The following is a 21,550-nucleotide window of genomic DNA, read 5'->3' as shown; positions in this document are numbered from 1 at the left end:
TAGGAGAATGAAACTGGACCATTGTCTAACCCCATATACAAAAGTAAACTCAAAATGGATCAAAGACCTGAATGTAAGTCACGAAACCATTAAACTCTTGGAAGAAAACATAGGCACAAACCTCTTAGACATAAACATGAGTGACCTCTTCTTGAACATATCTCCCCGGGCTAGGAAAACAACAGCAAAAATGAATAAGTGGGACTATATTAAGCTGAAAAGCTTCTGTACAGCAAAAGACACCATCAATAGAACAAAAAGGAACCCTACAGTATGGGAGAATATATTTGTAAATGACCGATCCGATAAAGGCTTGACATTCAAAATATATAAAGAGCTCACAAGCCTCAACAAACAAAAAACAAATAACCCAATTAAAAAATGGGCAGAGGAACTGAACAGACAGTTCTCCAAAACAGAAATACAGATGGCAAACAGACACATGAAAAGATGCTCCACATCGCTAATTATCAGAGAAATGCAAATTAAAACTACAATGAGGTATCACCTCACACCAGTAAGGATGGCTGCCATCCAAAAGACAAACAACAACAAATGTTGGCGAGGTTGTGGAGAAAGGGGAACCCTCCTACACTGCTGGTGGGAATGTAAATTAGTTCAACCATTGTGGAAAGCAGTATGGAGGTTCCTCAAAATGCTCAAAACAGACTTACCATTTGACCCAGGAATTCCACTCCTAGGAATTTACCTTAAGAACGCAGCAATCAAGTTTGGAAAAGACAGATGCACCCCTATGTTTATTGCAGCACTATTTACAATAGCCAAGAATTGGAAGCAACCTAAATGTCCATTAATAGATGAATGGATAAAGAAGATGTGGTACATATACACAATGGAATATTACTCAGCCATAAGAAGGGGGCAAATCCTACCATTTGCAGCAACATGGATGGAGCTGGAGGGTATTATGCTCAGTGAAAGAAGCCAAGTGGAGAAAGAGAGAAATACAAAATGATTTCACTCATCTGTGGAGTATAAGAACAAAGGAAAAACTGAAGGAACAAGACAGCAGCGGAATCACAGAACCCAAGAATGGACTAACAGGTACCAAAGGGAAAGGAACTGGGGAGGATGGGGGGGTAGGGAGAGATAAGGGGGGGGAAGAAGAAGGGGGGTATTAAGATTAGCATGCATAATGGGGGGGTGGGAGAAAGGGGAGGGCTGTACAACACAGAGAAGACAAGTAGTGATTCTACAACATTTTGCTATGCTGATGGACAGTGACTGTAAAGGGGTTTATAGGGGGGACCTGGTATAGGGGAGAGCCTTGTAAACATAATATTCTTCATGTAAGGGTAGATTAATGATAACAAAAAAAAAAAGAAAGAAAGAAAAGGGGGATTATTACTCCCTGATAGGATAAAACTAACTGTAAATCACCCATTAATGCATGCTTTAAATATCCTTAATTTTGATCACTTAAAGGGTGTCAGATGATTGGCTATGGAGGTACATTTTTCTGATAATATTCATTTCTCTTAAAAAAAAAAAAAAAGCAGTTCCTGTGTGGTGACCTCCAATGAGTTCTACACAATGGTATAAAGGGCATATCAAAGTGTGGGCAAAGGGTCTGTTTGTGTTTATACAGAGGATCAAAGCCTAATTTGGCTACCCAGAAAATGAACTAAGATACGATATGAAGAAGAACTTCCAACATCAGCACTCTCGGGAAGACTCATGCCAGAAGATGATCATCAAAAAACCTCAACAAAGATCCAGGTGCTGCTACAGTTGTAGCTGCATTCATCCCACCGGTTCCTGGACTTGCCATGGGAATGAAGAAGGAGATATCTAAGCTGGCCTGTGCATACAGTAAAACAACAAATTTGACTGGATCTATACTCTTGGAACTCAACCAAGAATTAGGAGAAGTGCAAGTTGTAGCGCTCCAAAATCTTACAACTACAGACTATCTACTGTTAAAAGAACATATGGGATGTGAAAAGTTCCCAGGAATGGGTTGTTTTAACTTGTCTGATTTCTCTCAGACTGTTCAAGTTCAGTTGGACAATATCCATCATATCATAGATAAATTTTCACAAATGCCTAGGGTGACTAACTGGCTTTCTTGGTTTCACTGGAGATGGCTGGTAATTATAGACCTGCTTTGGTTACATAACTGTATTCCTATTATGTTAATGTGTGTGCGCAATTTAATTAGTAGTTTAAAACCTATACATGCTGAAGTTACTCTACAAGAAGATATGTCAAAGAAATAATCAATCTTCCCATGTTTTCTTCTGTCTGCTACTCCTATAGCTTCTCTTCTTCCTTCCTAATTACAATCCTTAAATAGAATTCATGCCTCATATTGAATTTACCGAGTATCATAATTCTTCCAAGTGGTAAAGATACCTCAAGACAAATGCTGGGCATAGAAGCCACAGGGCATAAATCTGCAAAGAAGTAAAAAGCTAATCTTTTCAAACAATATTGCTTCTCTCTCACTTACCAACTTAACATTTCCCTGTATGGCCCTGGAAGATGACTGGTTAGCCAGAGACGGGTAAGATTCCTCAAGGGAGGAACAACCTAAGACAGGCACAGTTGCAGGGGGGCCATCAGGTGAGAAATTGGGGATCAACAGAGGTGAGGCTTAGAACCTCACCCCCCCTATTTTGAGAGAAATCTTCTGCATCCGTGGATGTTTTATTGCCCTTGTTTAGCTCGGATTAATACTTAGTCTACAGGCACACACCTGATCATCTACATTTGCCCTCTTACAGCACTAAACTATGTTTTCTACCTTTATCTTGCATCTACCTACCACTTCAGCATTTTATTAAAATAATAATAATAATAATAATAATAAGGAAGAAATGTGGGATTCACATATAAATCAAGTATACAAATCAAACGAATATTCATATTTGACCTGATTGTTTATAGTTCATAATGCGTGATCAAAACTGAAAGTTTTTGTGATGACTGCCCTTGTACTGTTCACCATGTAAGAATTTGTTCACCATGTAAGAACTTGTTCGTTATGCTTCAGAAGATTGGAGACTGATGAGAATTAGGCTTGGGGTGGATTAATGATTGTGCATTGAGCATTGAGTCCCCTATACAGAATTTTATTGTTGTTAACAACCATTTGATCAATAAATATGAGAGATGCCCTCTCAAAAAAAAAAAAGAAGAAAAATTTTCATAAAGCCACTGAAAATCTTCCACAAGGTGCAAAAACATAAATAGTGATGTTTTATATTAATTACTGTGACAGGTCAATATGTAGGGATACACTTGTTTTTCAAAAAATATATTTATGTAGTTAAAAGCATTAGCCATTATGTTCTTCCTTTTCTGTACTGTAATATTTCTTTTGATTTTATTTGATTATATATGTAATGTTCAATAAAGGAAAGTGTCCCCTGTGTTTCTCAAAAAAAAAAAAAAAAGTGATGTCCAAATTCACCCGCAACCTTCCCCAAGGGTTATGACCTAACCAGGGTGTGGTTACAGTATTCTGAAATGGAATTTCTTACCCAAGGCAACTAGGGACATCAAAGGTTTGAGGAAAGTAAAGGTCTGCCTGGAAGTGTCAGGGCCCAAGGCAGAAGAGTCAAACCAGGAGCAATGCCTGAAGGATTAGTAAAACTAAATGAGAATGAATGGCCAAAATCAGAAGTGACACTAAAGTCAGATATACAGCAAGGAATATAGGATCAGAGAGTTAAGAACAGATGAGACAAGTTGGAAAGTAAGAAGAAAAAGCGGGGTTTCTGAGCAATTACCTAAAAAACATGCTGGTCTAGCTTAACAGAGCATCAGACATAGAATATGGGTTTGCTGGCTTTAGGGTTAGAATGGAACAGGTGAATACAGACATACCTCAGAGATATTGTGGGTTGGGTTCCAAACCACAGCAATAAAGCGAATAATGCAATAAAGTGAATAATGCAGTAAAGTGAGTCAAAGGAATATTTTGGTTTCCCAGTGCATGTAAAAGTTAAGTTCATACTATATTGTAGTCTAAAAGTATGCAATAGCATTATGTCTAAAATAACAATGTACATACCTTAATTAAAAAATATTTTTTTGCTAATATCTGAGCCTTCAGGGAGTTGTAACTGCTGATCATACATCACAATAACAAATATAATAGTAATAATGAAAAAGTTTGAAGTATTACAAGAATTATCAAAATGTGATACAGGGACATGAAGTGAGCAAATGCTGTTGGAAAAATGGTACCAACAGACTTGCTCGATGCAGGGTGGCCACAAACCTTCGATTTGGAATAAATGCAATAAGCATCTGTGAAGCACAATAGAGTGAATCACAATAAAAAGAGGTACGCCTGTATTATTATTTAAACTATTATCTAATAAACACAAATTCTGTGAATGGATAATGTATATTAATGTTTTTACCTATTTCACGACTCCATAACTTGAATAGTGTACATATTGTGGGTAAGCCCACCACGAAGGCACTGTTGTCACTCTCATCACAAATAGTCAAATAGAAAAGTTAGTGTCTGAAGGAAGTTATACCTTTCAAATTCATTCCTATTTCCAAGATGGAAAGAATTATTCCAATATGAAGAAGGAAGAGTTGTTTACTCAATGTGACAAAATATAAACATTATTTCTAGAATATTCTACATGTTCATTCAGGTTATTCAGTTGAACTTAGTTGTTAGTCACTCCTCCTATGAGTCATCATTTACCGCCTGCACTCAGGGATGGCCGAGTCCCACTGCCAGCATCTTTGGTCCCACATAAAGGCCTCTGTCATTTTCCTTAAATATCTTTGCTTTTGTGTCATCTTGTCAAGGCACCCACATACCTCTGAACTTAGTGAACATGAGAAGGCTTGACATGAACATAAAACCTTTTCTCTCTTTGATCTAATTCCCCAGACAACAAGTTTTCCCCCTATCTTTCAGCCAGTCCAGCAGCTAGGGAACTTACTTTAGGGTGCTGGTTTTTGTTGATATTAAGCACAAGTGATAGTCATCTTTGCCTATAAGTAGCCATCACACATATGACCCCACAGGGCTTTGTAATCCATCTTTCCTCACTGTTTCATCATCTTGGGCAGAGAAACTTGTAAAACATTACTAGCTGGTAGCACTCCCCACTTATCAAAGAATATTCCATTTTGAGAGAAATATAGTTAACCACCACCTTAGTGCCGAACATTAGCAACCTTTCTAATTGGCAAAAACCTGTCTTGTCCCTCCCTTCCTCATTATCCCCTCAGCTCCCTATTGCCCCTGTCTACTAAGAATCCACACTTTAGTTCTGCTTCTAGCTCTGCTTCATGCTCTCCCTTGGCATAATTCCATTTATTACCATTTAAATCATTCCCACTTCAGCAACATGCCCCCAGACACTTACCATACATAGAATTTTCTCTTTTCTTTCTTAGCAAAACACTCTTGTCCTAGTTTGTATGTTCTCCAGGCCACATTCCATGCTACTCTGGGAAAATGATCATTTGCTAATATGTTAATATGTATGAAGAATATAACCTGTCCCATCTACAACATGATAAATTAACATTGGGATTATAATTACCCAAAGGAGAACTCCTGATGTTGGAAAATTTCAGGTAAACTTGTATTTAGACAATATTTTCAGACAGGTGGCTGTGTCTTTGAGTGTTCTTCAAATCCCTTAAGCTTTTGCTGATGCATTAGAAGTAACACACAGTACTTTACCCGGGGCTGATGTTCTGTGATGCAAACAAATAACCAACATGCTTTATGTTTCTCTGTTCTCCTTTCCCTTTCCAGGTACTAGTCACTGTAGTTTACTACACAGTATTTAGACAGGTTAGAGAGAAGAATCAAGTAAATCAAGTAAAGTTTGGCAAAAGGTTTCTCCTTGGAAACAGAACTGGGAGAAGCAGATGGTGAATGTCACATTGGGTCAGCTGCAATGGATGGACACCAGGGAGGAGCCTCAATGGGCTATGTGTTGTCCACCTTGGGCATTAGGCAGTGCTACAGATCTGACTTAGGCCGCTCTTGTGAGTAGCAGCCACTGAACACTGTTAGTGTTTCGATGAAAAGAGCTGTGTGGATTGTTTTTGATCTGCATATTAACAAAGAAGAGAAAGACAGCCAGGTTCTTTCTTAGAAGCAGCACGAAAGACATTTTCCTCTGAAAATGTGCAACTGCTGGAAAACACAGACACACACACAGACACAGACACCCTCCCCGCAAACGAAAAACCCTTTCATGCAGAATCTGTGCTTTGCTTTCTTTTATTCCTTAGTGTATATGTGAATGTATGAAAATGCACAACACTCAGACGTGCAGCCCGATTGAGTGAAATCTCTTATAATGTGCCTCTATTTAAAGCAACAAAACAGATGGAGGGTTTATGAGCAAGGCTGGTAAAAGTAAAACCAAATGATTGTAATAGTTGTACTTTTAATAGGATTCCCCACAATCTAAAACATTATCCCCCAAGGAACAAATTGTTCTATAAAATTATGTTACTTAGGAAAGAGACAGTCTGCCCTGACTTTGCAGAGGGAACAGAGGACTTCAGGACGGCCTTCTACTGCAGTGAACTCCCAAGTCAGATCACTGTCCAGGGAAAGACAGCACAGGGATGTTAGGCACTATGATCCCCAAAGAAAAAGCTCACTGGGATAGGGTAAAAGGCAGAAAGATGAAAGAGAGACAGGGGGTATGAAATATGTCCGAGCTTTCATTGAATTTATTACCTTCTAATTCTCTACTTTGAAAAACAAGGTTTGGGAAATTCCAACTGATTTAAGATAGGCACGCAACTTTGCTTCCTCTTGTACCAATTCAGACCAAAGTCTAGCTCTAGCATAGCAAATCTTGCTTAACAAACAGTGGAACTGTAAACAACCCAACATTAATTCATTAACATTATCCTTTTTTAAGAGAAACAGAAGTCGCTATAATTCTACCACTAAGATGAATATACCACAGTGATGACCTTTATGTAAATCATAATTAAAGCTAATCTTAATTAAAGTTATTACACCATTTTGGTTGAAAATAAACAACCCAGAGAGAAGGAAACAATGTGGTCAGTAACTCACTCCACAAATATTTTTTGCCTCCAAAGCTCACATTGAGGGAGACATTCCTGCACATGATACAAATGGTTCTGACATTAAGAAAAGTAAACAAGTAAGAAAAATAAAGATGGAAAAATTCTGTGGTCGGTTCACAAGTGCTTTTTTATTGTTTGAGGCAGGGTTAAAGCCTTTTATAAAGACAAGGATATATGTGCTGCTAGATTGGATGTGACATTGGACTAGTCTAGCTGCCCTTGCACAGTAATCTGGCTGCCCATAATATGCCATGGACAAAACATGTGTTGGTGCTTCTAAACAAAGAACCAGGGTGGGACCTAATACAGCTAGTTTAAAGCATTATCCCAATGCTGTTTTGTAGATCAAATAGAGAAAGGCACTCGGTTCTGATTATTAATGGATTTGAGAGATGCTGGCAAACATTCAATATCTTCTAATTTTTAATGGTCTTGAGGATTTTAATCTAAATTTGTTTCAATATCAGATTACTGAAGACTGCATAATCTATTAAGAGGGATTCCTGCCAGCCTCAATGCAAGTCATTCAAGCACTGGGTGGACCCAGCAGGCCAGAGGCTGTCAGAATGGCCTAGAACTGAGAAAGGTTCTTCTCGGATATCTCAGGGATTCTGAGCTCCCAAAGACTTTTACAGTAGTGATTATCTAGTCATATGGTATTTATAACCTGGAGGATTCTCTTTCAGGTTTTGCTGTCCTCACACTGACCTAACACTGGGAGATCAAGGTCAATGAACACCTGGTCTAATTAGAAGCAGCAGCAGTAAACACTATTGTGTCAAGGGCAGCCAGCCTTTCACATCCCTTCAAGAGTGATTTTCCTAGTATCCCAGTATATGAAATGAAATTACGACCACCCAACTAGTACGAACATGCTTATTTTCCTGGTACTATTAGCGCTGGAATCCAGCCAGTGACACAGAAAGATCATCTCACAAGCTCTGGATCTCATTTCTGAGAAAGATCCCGAGAAAGATACCAAATTCAAAGTATTTGTTCCTTCCATTAGAAACTGTTCTGGTGGGTGTCCTCTACAGTCTTCACTTTTGCTTGTGACTTTCTGGCCCACCACTCTACCTTCCATTACCTCACCACCTTTAAATAGCACCCAAAGGGGCGTGCCAGCTCCAAACACAAATATGGCCATAGATACAGCTGGGAATGGATATGATTTAAGAAAATTAAACAAACAAGTAAATGAATAAATCAGAGTCCTTGATGCAACCAGACCCTGGTGCTGGGACAAGATGCCGAGCACTGCCTAAGAAGTGGATTTAGAAATGAACAAAACAAGGTGAAGCCCGTGCCCTTGTAGGCAGGGACTCAGCGGAAGCCCTTTACTCCAGTACAGGAACTGTAACATGAAGCTGTCTGTGAATGTATGACCTGGCTGAGAACTTACCACCCTGTTCTCTTTGGCCTGTGATAAAGGATGGTGCAGAATGGGGGCTACATAGACTATAAGAGATTAAGATTTAAGGTGAGTAAGGGAGAGTGGCCTTCCTCTAAACTGTGACTATTTCACTAAAAATAAACCCACAGCACAAAGCTATCAGAGGCATCTCTACTCAATAGGCAAGCGGAAGACAGAGCCTCTCACTTCACAAAACAGCCACTGAGCATGCTCAGGGAGGCCCAGGTGTGACCTCTGCTCCCCTGTGAGCAGTGGAGGGGCCAGGCAATCTATCATGGTGTTTGTCCTGTCAGCCCTGGTGCTTTGCTGCCACTGTCTGTCACCCTGGTGGATGAGACCTGCTTAAGGGCAATCATGTCAAGCTCTATGTGACCACTCAGTCTAAGGCAGAAGGATGATCTGACAGGCCTGGCAAAGTCAGCAGAAGGTACCAAGTGCTGAAGTCATAGCCTCCCCACAGAGATGCAATGCGGGCCTTTGCTTGCTTCTTTAGCTTTTCCTTTGTTTTTGCTTTCCCTTTATCTTTCATTCTCATGACATGGGCTAAGGCATAGAGGACTTGCCTTCAGAGCTGGTCATCTCGGATAAACCTATTGCCTTCCGAGTTTTTCCCGTAGTAAACATAGCGACACTTCCCCAGGACACCTACAAAGAAAAAAAAACACGTGGTTACAGGTGGCCCAAGCAGGACAGCAAGGAAACATGGGCGCTGCAAAGTAGAGATGCATCGTGACCACAGATCCAGTGAGACCGCCAATGGATTAAGCTCCAGAAGGGAAGAACTCTGCTTTATCTTCAGAGTTGACATTTGAATAAAATGACCCCAGAGCATAGGTTTTCCAGAATAACATGTTTTCTATGTGATTTCTCTTTCATCTTTTAAGGGCTCTTCTAGTTTGCCAAGTACTCCTCAAAATCTAGCATAATTCTCTCCCTTTTTCTAGGTGTTTAGGTGAGTTTCTGAAATTGGGAAACTAAGAGTTTAAAGATGGGCCAAGCCTAAGCAAAAGATGTAAAACAACCTTCCTAGTCACAAATAGAATGTGACTATTTTCAAGTCCTTTATTGTGAATCAATATTGTTAACTTGCAGAGAGAATGTTGTAAATCCCAGGAGGCATCAAGCGCAAAGGGAATGATTAAGGAAGAGCGGTGGTGTGGACCAAAGGCCACATGAAAAGTAAGAAGAGCCTTTGACATTAAATGGCTTCTTACAGGCACCCTGCACTATAGTCTCAGGTCGGAAGGCATTTTATTTTCATCTCAGTTTTATTTTAAATAATTCTGTGACTCCATACACAGCTTTTCCTCATTCAGGATTATAGGAGGACTTAAGTATGAAAAATACCCCTTGACTGGGGTCAAACCTTTCAATTAACTCAATATTTATTATCAGAATCCATACGAAATCACCTGCTCTAGTTCTTATGGAAGCTTAGTAGGATTATTAAGGAAAAATCAGTTTTTCAAAAAAACATTCGTAACAATAATTTTCTTTCTGCCATCTTATTTTCTTCTAATTTTTGAAAAACTAACTTACAATTCAGTTTCCCAGAGTTGTCTTACTACTTATAGCACTCGAGTCCCTGAAGTGTGCATAACCAGAAAAAAAGAAATGTCCATAAAATATTAATTCATGAACCACAAAACTGCCTGTAAAAATAGCTGCTAATATGAATGATTTTTTTTCTGTCTGTTAATAGTATGAAACCAACAATCAGCATCTATTGTTCATTTGGGATAACTCACCACTTGAACTTATCCAGCTTCTTCACATCAGAAGTTCTAAGCAGTAAATATTTTCATGATTGTACAAGAGGTATTTCTCCACTACAGAACTATAAACCTTAAATAAAGATTAAAAGTAACTCTTAGAGACTTTTAAGGACACGGCAGATGCTTCCTGGTTTGGATGGCTTGGGGCAAAGTTGGGATTGCTGGGGTCACAGAATCTCAGAGTTGGCAATAGGAAAAGGATGACATTATCCCATGGCTTCAGAACTGGTCTTGGGCTTACTCTCTTTACTCCTATTTCCTGCCACATTCCCAGGAACCAGGTTCCTGTGGGCCACTCTTTCCCCTTGGCCATGCTTTCTCCTTGGCCCCTAATCCCCACTTTCTGCTTTTCAGTATTTGTCTGCTGCCTGGAAACATTGAGCTTGGATGAAACCTCCCTGAGACCTTTCTTTGAGCCTTACAGTATTCTTCTGGCTGTTGGCACTGAACTGCTCCCTTTATTGTGCTGAATTATCTATCACCTGTGGTGATACCAACACTGTCCCCAATGCTGGGAACTGTCTGTGGGGCCGCTGGTCAGGCTGCATCCCAGGAACAGCATCCCCTACAAGCTTGGGTAGGAGTGTCTCAGTGTTTCTGAAAATCCACAAAGGGCTTCCTTAAACATAATTGATTCAAAGAACCCTCAAGAATCTGGAAGGATGAGGCTGAGGGATGTTCATTTCTTTCTACAGCACCAGGAAAGCATGAATTTTTACTAAAAGAAATGGATAGGGCTGTCAGGTATTACAAAGAATACAGTCTTCCTCTTGAGTGAAAGAATGAAGGGCAGAAACACACATGCACATATACACACACACGTACATATACACACAGGCACATGCACACCACCAGGCCAGTGGATGCACTCTCTCCTGTAAACTCACCAGAGCATTCAGGGAGTGGATTTCTCTCTCTACTCTCTCTCTCTCTATGGTAAACTTCAAGTCCAGATCTCGCCTGGGTGCAACTCGGATGGCAAATGCCATCCTGGAAACAGACTGCAAATTCCTGGAACGTGGGCTGTAAAGTGGAGGGAGGTGAAGTGTTCCGAGCCACATTTCCAGGCCTTCTTTCTGGTCGGCGCTGATAAAAGTCCTTTTTAAGACCTGCCCTATTCCTTTGGGCCTGGAAGCAAGAATGTTTATAGACATCCTGGTGAGAGAGGACTGTTTGATGAATGCAGGAGACTGTGGCGAGGTGTCAGAGCTTGGAGAATGAGGCCAGGACATGAGGTATTAATATTGTCAATGATCTCTTGACGGGAAAACAAGATAGTGTGCTCGCCGTCAGATGTAAATAGACATCAAGTGCACTGATGACAAAGGGCAGACTTCAAACAAAGGGGCTGTGTGGTAGGGAGCAGAGCTAGTCTCTGTGCTGGCAAGAACCTGATCTGAAAAGACGCTGTCAGGGCTAGAGACAGACCCAGGATTGTGTGCGGTGACAGAAAACAGAGATGCTGACAGAGATAGCGGTGCCATATTATGCCAAGGAAATTCTAACACTGTCTGCTGCCCTAACAAAAGCTGACATCACTCCCTATCACTTGGGGTCTTCTCTGCCTGCTCCGGCAGAACATTTCTCCCCAGACATCACTACAAAATCCGCCGCTGTTGTGAAGCTCCTGGCAGCCCTGCTCTGGCTGCACACTGGGGTCGCGGGGCCCAGGAAGAGGCTCGGCCCATCTAAGTTTGCACTTTGCAGGAGGAGCGCGCTCTCCCCCCTGCTAAGGCGGCTGCTTGAGGTGAGCCGGGTGCCAACGTGTGAGGAGCTGTCACCTTGGATAAAACCCTTAGAGGGAAGGCACTCAGTCTGCGGGCTGCTCTAGTAAGGGGCAGGGACAGCCTGGCAGCCGCAAATGAAATCCAGCTGCTGCTGCTCTTCTAGGGGTGGGGAGGGAGAAAGGTGGTCTGGCTAGTGATGGTGAAAACTGGCTGAAATTTTGGAACTCGAACTACCTAGAATTCCTTAAATTAAGCAAGTGTTGCCTTTGTTGAGACTTGTACCCAAGCTCACAGTTGGGAAGTGATTATCCTCCAAATAGGACTTTAATGTTCAAAAAATAAATAACATTAACGAGCAATGAAAAAAAAAAACCCTACAGTCCCATGTATGGCCATCGGGCTTAATTTATCATGATGGATGTTTGTAAAATAATGGGATCTGGTCATAAATTAAGCGAGATGGCGACATGTTTTTCTCTTCCTTGTCTCCCTATGGCCCTCCTTCCTCCCATCAAGGCAACTGCCATACACTGTGAAAATTACAGAGCGAACAGTTTGCTTGCAGAGAACATTTTGACGGGGAGGCACTCTGAGGCTGGAATTTGGGAACCCGCTGGTTGGTGACTCAGTAGGCGGTGGTTTCAGTGTACATCTGCAATGCATTCACTTGTTTGTATCTCCTCGAACTATAATGTCTTGGGACTAGAGGGGGAACAACACGTTTAATGGCATATGTAGTGTTTTTAATTAAAATATCTGGCTTCAGCCATAATAAGTGGAGCAGGCTTGCCATGCATCAGGCCAACGTGTAGCTGTCTGTGCAGGGGTTTCTTTTCCGGGGCCCTGAAAAATGACAGTGCGCTGTCCCTGGAGGAATCTTCTCCTGCCAAATGAGACTCCTAATTTTTCTTAAGTAGCCAGCTCTTCCAGCACTATAAGCTCTTAAAACTATAATAATGAAAAAAATGTATTGGGAAGAATCTGTGTTAAAGAGATTCTTTATCTTTTAAATGTTCCCCCCCTCTGAAATGGATGCTCTAATTATGCAGGTTAAGTTATGACCTTGGGGCTGCCTGGGGGTGGGTGGGAATCAGCCTCTTTTCTTGACTGCAAGGCTGCGAGGGCAGGGGCAGTACCAGACTTGGCCAGGGAAAACCCTGAGTATCCTGAGAAGGAAGTCCTTGCCCGCTCAGGCCGAGTCCAGCAAACGCCCCCGGACTCCCTCATACACTGGATGGCCTCCCACCACCCATCACCTTCCTGCCATCTATTTAGTAAGGGAAGATGGGAGAGGGGCTGTTTTGAAATCCAGCCCTGCTCCTAATGGTTATGTGGCCATGTACATGTCACTCTCCCACACTGGGCTGGTTTCCCCACTTGTAAAATGAAGGCAAGGGGCCAGATAATTTTAGAAGTTCATTTTAGTTCTGAAATAGACAATTTAATATTTTCAAATGTTTCCTTTATGAAAATAAGGATGCCAAGTCCAATATTACCTGATGGAGAAGGCAAATCCGATGGTCAGTTAACCAAAAACTTGATGCGGACCAAGCCAGCCCATATTCCCGTAACGGGTGCCTCAAAGTCCCTGAGGAAAGATTCCCACTAACTTTTCTACAACCTGTGTGTCCTACTCAGAGCTGGGAAGTGCTAACAACTAACAGCCTACATCCCACTAGTTTTGACATAAGCTTCAGTCTCATTAACTCCATATTCAACAGAACTCAAGGCTAAATATCAGTGTAAGTGGTCTGCCATTTATATTTTATTTGTGAAGGAATAATAATGTTGACATACACAAATACAAAACTCGTTTATGATGGAGTACAGGTTGGAGCCACAAATTTGTATTTGCAAAACAGAGAAAGCAAAGTATCAGTTTTATTAACATTATTTATGTTAGTTTTGGTAAGTATTTTAAATGCTATTATCACAGATATTTTTGAATGTAGCTGTGTACTGACAGACTTTGATCTGTTTGTAATCACTAGGAACTTGGATTAGCTCTACAAAACAGGCAAGAGACAGAGAGCCCCTCATAGAACTCCTGTCCTCTAATCCTCATGAGTAAAGGAAGGAACTAGTCTCTGCATGGCCTCTGAGAGAAGAGAACACAGTGTTGTGAAGTTGTGGTGGGTCCAGTGACAGACAGGAAAAAGTCACTGTGAACTGGCAAGTCATTCTGGCCCATTGTGGAAGGTTCTAGAAGCATGCTTCCATATAACACTATAACATACCTATTACCATGTCAACTCTACAATACTTCTTTCTCTGTAATTGCTAATACCCAATGCCTAAAACAGTACTGAGTACAGGAGTGGTGTTCAATAAATATTTGTTGAATAAATTAACACCATTAAAATTATTATCTATACACAAATTGAACAGAATCCACAAAGTCAGGCATTTCAATTATTCAGTACTCATAACTTTAACCTCTGTTAAGACTACCAACATTTGAAATGCTTTAAAACTATATACAGACTAAATATTTGCCTTATTTAAAAAGAGGACAAAGTAACAGAAGGCAAGAGCTTTAATTCCTAAACACAGTGTTGTTTTTATGCTAAATACTTCTCCCATGAAAACAAACCAATCGTAGTGTCTGGTTGGAAAGACAGAAGTGAGCTGAACGTTATCATCCAGCCTTAAGAGCTGTAAACATCATACGTGGGAAAGGACATTCCCCAGAAAGCACATTCCTCAGTCTTTGTTACTTGCGGGCTGTGAGTAAACTGGGAACTGGAAAGGAATAAATGCTCATGTTTTATGTCTTGAGAAGTGGCTAGAGCAATACACAGAGGTCAGCCAGTGTGAAGTGCTATCAGCTCTGCAGTGGGTATCACACAGGATTTAGCCGAGCCTGCAGATTTACAGGCTCCTAGCTCAACATCCTCCTTCATGTCAGCTACCTAAAGCTAAGGTAAAATGAAAAGAAGAGATATTATGAAAGGTCTTAAGGGAAGGGGTTGCTCGGGAGCAGCTTTTGTGGCCATCCTCCATGCCAGACATATTTTCCCCTTCATCTGCAGGTCCATTTGAGAAACCTCAGGTTGGGAGTCAAACAGAGAAAGGCTCTCATCCTGACCCAGGGAAGGGTAGAGAAGGCAGAGAAGAAAGAAGAAAGGGAGACTTCCTTCCTAAATTAGTTGAGTGTAATTTCAGGTAAGTATCTCAGTTTAGAATCTGCACCTTGGGTTGGAATGGGATGCCACGGTCCTGTAATCCTGGCTTATCCCAAAAATGTCTGTAAAGGTTCCTGCTATGTTCAACATGGATGGGGGTACGAGGTCTTTGCTAAATACTGCAGTGAGCACCTCAAACATTGCTATCCAAGGGACATTTCCTAGTCTCTCAAATGAGCACATTCTTTAACTCTTATTATATGAAATAACCCCATGTGGGTGCTGTGGCCCTGCTATGTTGACCCTGGTATTTTGCAATGGCGGACATTTGATTTCTACCACTTTGACCCCAAGGATATGCTGCTGGCTGTAAGCTTATGAACATGAATATGTAAACTAGCCTGGTAATTTTTCTTTGAGAAAGCATTAATTATTCAGAGCAAACTCCATTTAGCCAGTTTGATTCCTTAGTTCTTAAATGCAGAGTTGAACCACATTCTATCTTTAACATTTTCGTTTCTATTTTATTGAATTTATTTTCAATGGGGATCAATTCCTTTCCATGTAATTTTTACATGAAGGTTAAATTCCTCCATCAGTTTTTGCCAAATATCAAATTTTGCCAATTATATCTTCTAAATCACTTTAAGTGATTTATATTTACAGAATCACATTTCCTTGAGTAAAATTTTGCAGATCTAAATTGTGATAGGAAGACTTGTGTCCTCTGTTAAAGTTTAGTCAACATACTTTATTTTGTGTGGTTTTAGTCCATTTTACTTTTATTTTATTTTCATTATTTCTGCCAAGGCTAATTCCTCCCCATGAATTTGTGCAGTTTTCAATATACCAACAAGATATAAATCTTTGGTCAGCTTTTTGTCCATAATAAATTGCATTTTGTGAAGCTCAAGTTGCTGTCAGTTTTATTTTGAGCGATTTCTACTAGCAATGTTTATTCTAAATTAAAGTAAATGATAGTTTTTATTCATTTCTTAGCACAAAGAGTGTGCAGGACAAAGATAAATACTCTGGATTCAAGATAGGATCCAAATTGTAGGATTCTGACGTGCTAAGTCCTACCAAGCACCAGTCAAAAACACATGGTATGTACCACCTAATAAGAGTTACAATGCATCCATACCCTGAAATACAGTTGGTATAAATGCCAGGCAACCTATGCCTTTGAGAAGAGGGCCTGTGGCCCCAGTGGTCAGTTCTCTTCCATGAGGCCTGTTGGGAAGTTAAACTTTCCACCGAGAGAGAACAGATTATCCAGCCTCGTTAGACAAATGCTGGACCTTGTCAAGTCTCACCCGGGTGTTTATGTGGAAGGAAAAGCAGGGCAAGGAAACTGGTCAGCAGGGAAAGGATCTTGGCAAAATCTGTCCTGAAGGTGATGGGAAAGCAGGCTGAGAAGCCAGCCTCCCAGCCGGGGTGGCTACATAACAAGTCCAGTGAGCAGGCAGACAAGTTCCCGTGTGACAAATCAGAGCCTGTGGGAGGTGCACTCTGGGCTCTCAGGGCAGCTGAAGTGTGGACTGTCATTTTAGAAGAGGAGGAGGTAGGCAAGGGAATAGAGGGTAAAAAATGCAGGGCCGGTTTTCCCCTCACACAACGTGTTAGTGGGAAATGTAAAAGCTGGTCCAAGTCTGAGAAGTAATGGCACCTGTGAGTGGATTATTAGTAACCAGCTCCACTGGCCCACCTTAATGCCCCAGACCCCACACTCGAGTTGCAGATGCTGTGGCCTTACCTAGACCTGACGTGGCCCTTCAAAGTCCTCTCCACATGGAGGAAATATTAGGCTGACAGATTTCAAAATTATCTGGCAGCGGCTGTTTCTATCATGTGAATCCTGGAAAGGAAACAGTCAACATGCTTTCCCCCAGATGTCAATGCTTTTTACATATTTTTGTCCTGGGGTTAGTGTATAGGTAGGCAGAGACTGATGGAAGAAACCCGGTCTGAAAGCAGGCTCCCTTCCTCCCTGTTTTGAACATCATTAATATGACTGGCTCATACCTCTACACATGCTCTATTTCAAATAGAAACATATACACACCCGAGATCATTTGCCCGAGTAAATGCTTCCTTGCTCCTACAACATGCCCTCTCTTGTGAAAAATAAAAAAACAAAAACAAAAACAAGAGTCCTCGATCTTCCTAGCAATGCAAATTTTGGTTTTCTGCTTAGGTTATATTCTTTTGCCAGTTAAAAATGAAGCCAGGAACAGTTTCATTCTAACTTGCTGAACAATGGTTCATTTATACACTCCTGTAAGGATACTTGATGTAATTTTGCTGCACTTCCTGCTATGTTTAAACACAGAACAGGAAACTTTCTTATTAAAAGTATTTCTTTAACTGTGCTGGGGCCAAATTAAAAGATCTTCATTTTAGGTTAATTCCTTAATTTTATAGAGGAGGCAAATGAGGTTCAAGGTGGCTTCCCCAAGATCACAGTACGGGATCAGATACCCATACAACTCTACTTTTCTAGTCCAGACATTTCCAGATTGTAAGACACTGCCTCTAGGACAGGAGAACATCACGGATCACCTATACCTGCCGTAGGCTGACTCTACGGACTTTTCCACCAGAAGAAACTTGAATCTTCAAGGCTAGCTTGGTGTGAGTGTATTCCCCTCTTCCCCCTCTTTGCATTCGAAATGGGGTTTAATGGATATGACTGGATTCCAAAGTGTGTGCCAAGATGGGATGCAAATCAGTTAAGATTCATGAAGTTCCCTTCAGTGTGGCTCACTGATGGATGTCACATAAACCAGGCTGTCAGTCAAAATGGACAGCGATCAAGTCGTATGGCTTCATTTTCCTTTCTCTGGTTTGACTGGGGAACTCAGAAAACTTACAGACAAGAGAGAGAAAAGAAAGAGAGGAAAAGTTAATCCCTTCACGACCTTCACCATTCCTACCATTATCTCCACATTGATCTTTCCCACCTTCCATCTGAAGTCAGGAGCATTGCCACTAGAGGGCAGCATGAATTTAGGAAAAACAGCTCTCTTTTTTTTTCAATAAATAAGTAAATGATGGCAACTATTTAGGGAGGGCCATTATAGCCACAGTGTGCTTTCTGGTCACCAATTATAGGTTCCATAATGATCAATATGTCATGTTTGCTCAACCGGTGCCGAAGGCATTCTGGGACTGGGACTATCAGACATCTGCCTTTTGGATTCCTCTGGCCTTGATTTCAGGGACTGATTTTCTAACTAATCTTCTAGGCTCAGGGGCTGGGGATGTTTGCATATCACCTGCATAAATGTAATAAAGAAGCATGTAAGCTAACACGAGATACTAGTTATCCTAAAACTAGTTTCCTGCATTTCTTAGAAAAAGATAGTTTTATTGGGCAAATCCAAAAGGAAATATACCACCCAATGGCATTGAGTTATTGATGATCATTTGACAGAGAAAAAAAAGGAAAAAATGTGAAACAAAAATAAAAATGGTATCAATAAGTATACTCGTTGTATTGCTCCATCCACACAAATGACAGCTACCTCCAAGTCACCTCCCTGCCCACGCCTATACAGCCACTGTCCTCCCTCTTGGAGTATCTGGCCCAGATTAATCAGAAAATAGGGGCAGAAGCTACTCAAATAAAAATAAAAGAACAATCCCAGCTCCTGTCTCATCATCATTAGTCTCTATCACTGGTCTCTGGCACGTGCACCAGTGATTATTTTCGTGTCCTGAACAACAAGTGGCCAGCTCCCTTTAGGAGAAAAGAGGTACTTGTGAGTTTCCAGGGATTTCAAGCATATCATTATGTGTTTAAACAGCAAAAGAAGTATGACAGTTTAGGGAGTGGCATTTTAAGTTAGAACTCTCTAGAACTAAAATAAATGAGTGGATTCAATCAGAAAAGGGAGTAAACAGAAACGAGTTACTGGACTATGCAAGAGCAGAGCTGGGCCCAGGAGTGCTCTCCATTTCGGCTGAGAGACTCCTCGGCAAAGCAAGTTATGAAATGGCTTTCACACGTTTTCTTCTCTTGCACTTTCTTTCCTAATATAGCAGTCATGTGATCGACTAGCCACTAGGGGAATGTTGGGTTCCAGTTAATTAATTTGATTATCTCATTAACTCCCAGTTAACTAGAAACCTTTTTGAGTTTTGCCTCTTACATGAAACACTGTGTACAACCAAAGTAAATTTCATTTTCTTATGAGGACACTGAGTATTTCTCTGAGTATGTATAGTGAGGATGATACAGTTTGGAAGTTTAACTGGGGTGGGAAGACTTCTCATTGGTCATTCCTCAAAGTCTTAGGATCTCCTTTTTCTATAAGCTTCAAAAGTGCAGAGATGACAGCTTTCCTCCATGCTTCTTGAGGCCTAGGACACCGAAGTACTCGGCAGATTGTTTCTTATTATAGAATAAATGAAAGGATCTCAGGATACAACTTGTCTATGTACCAGAATCACCTGCAAGGCTTGTTAAAACACATATTGCTGAGCCCCATGCCCCGAGTTTCTGATTTAGTGGGTCGGAGCCAGGGCCAAGAATTTGCATTTTTGCTAGTTCCCATGTGACAGTGATGCTGTTGGTTAGGGGACCACACTTCAAAAAACATTCTTCTAGGACAACCTAAAAGGGCCTCCTTTTTAAAAAATAAAATCCTTGCCATTAGCTTTTATTCTTATAAAATCTAGACCACTCAAATTCAGAGAGAAAAAGTCTTGTTGACTAAGGGTCCTAGTATACTGAGTTTTATAGCAAATGGAAGTTTTACTGTCTTCCTAAGAGCAGTCTGAAAACAAATGGTACCTAAGATAAAAAACAGTAATAATAAAAGTTTGCTCCAGCTCTTTAATATAAAACAAAAAAACATGAAAGTTCATTTAAGTTATGTGCAGATCATATTAATAGAAGAAAAGAAGAAAAGAATTCTTTGAATAAGTAGAATGGAAGTGAACCTGAAAACCATAATTTATGAAGTATAAGAAAAAATAACTTGCAGAAAAAATTACCCAGAAAGTCTTTAGCCTCCCTCTAAAATGACAGAATCTTATGTGAACAAATCTGAGCAGTGGGGGTCCTCCTGCAGAGTCTGAATGGGAATTTTGGCTTTGCTCTCAAGCAGAAATTTGCTTTTGAGTTTCAGATCTGTTCCTATTAGAAAGCTCACATCAAAAGGGGGGAAAGCAGCCACAGTTCTGTCTGGTTCTTCAGGCTAAAATTTCTCAAGAGAGTCATTGAAGATAAAGACAAGTTGCTTCTTATTTTAATTCTTCAGGCTGCAAAAAAAGAACCTTTCAAATAAAATTAAGCAGATCCAGTAATAACTGAGTTTGTCATAAATCAAACTCTGCAAGGTTTGGGGAAAAGACCTTCCTTCTTGGGCCCATTAGTCCACCTCCATCTGCCCTTCATTAGAATCCAAAGTTTTCCTGTACTGATATTACTATAATCTTTCCTAATTCCTGGACACTCTAAATTGTTTTCTCCAAAAGGAAAACAAAAGGAATCCACTGATGTATGATCTAACTGAGAGAAGTTTGCCTTACAAAAAAATAACCAAAAGTATGTTGTTGTAGAAAGCAGAGCATAATTCTCAGGCACTAGCAAATCTCACTGCCAATTGCCAAAATATTTTCATTATTTTCTGATCTTCAACTCTCCATTCTCTAACCTGCTTTGAAAAAAATAAGCACATAAATATGCTAATGCTAATGAAAGAAACTATTGGTTAAGTAAGAATTAATAGCAGAAAGCAGTTTGTAAAAGCAATATGAACCTCTTGCACACATGTTTTTTTGCCCAAGATAAAGACAAAATAAACAGAAGAGCATATATATTATAAGGGCCTTCATTAGGGTCAGGCTCATTAAAACTTAATGAAGGCACCATAGTCTCTCCAGCAATATTAAGAGGGGTATACTTTTTTTGCCTATCAATGGAAGACCATCCTAGAGATGTTGCTGACAGTGAGTGGTACCAGGTGTTATCTGTCTCTGGAACATACTACACTGATGGCCTGAATATTACCCCCTTCATTTCTGGCTGGCTTGAATTTATCAGGATTCACCCTGTGTTGAGTTAACATGCCTCCATGTTGAAAAAAATTGCCCATGGGCCAATGTGAGCCTTGCACCTAATAGAATACATCTGGCTCTGACAGTTTGATGCCCAGTTGTGAGCCACACTCAGCAACACAAATTAACAGAGTAGACATTGCACACGCTGAGCAGGAAGTAATAACCTGCTACCTGCTACTTGGCCAAAATCTCATTATAAGCCATTTAGGTAATTGAGGGCCAAGACTCTGTAGATATTAGATTCCCTGGGTACCAGTCATTAGTTCAGCAGAGGAGACTCAGAATGAGGGGTGACGGGGCCCACAGAGGAGAAACTGTGCTTTGGGCCATAGCTTGAATTCCATCTAGGGTCTTCTGTGGCTCTGGGAGATT

At 40.6% G+C, this 21,550-nt stretch overlaps 1 protein-coding gene across 1 annotated transcript in view; it reads right to left on the bottom strand.

Annotated features, from left to right (window-relative positions):
* Window positions 1-3,765: 3,765 nt before the first annotated feature.
* Window positions 3,766-21,550, bottom strand: part of LRMDA (leucine rich melanocyte differentiation associated) — a 1,052,350-nt gene continuing 1,034,565 nt past the window's right edge. Inside the window, exon 7 of the mRNA XM_036928616.2 lies at window positions 3,766-9,127. Coding sequence (XP_036784511.1) covers window positions 9,048-9,127 — 80 coding nt within the window. The 3' untranslated portion in view covers window positions 3,766-9,047. The remainder of the gene's footprint in view (window positions 9,128-21,550) is intronic.

Source organism: Manis pentadactyla, chromosome 8 (genome assembly GCF_030020395.1).
Source record: "Manis pentadactyla isolate mManPen7 chromosome 8, mManPen7.hap1, whole genome shotgun sequence".
In the NCBI taxonomy this organism is placed as follows: Eukaryota; Metazoa; Chordata; class Mammalia; order Pholidota; family Manidae; genus Manis; species Manis pentadactyla.
The sequence above is the reverse complement of the archived record's forward strand: the minus strand, read 5'-3'. Positions and strand labels throughout refer to the sequence as shown.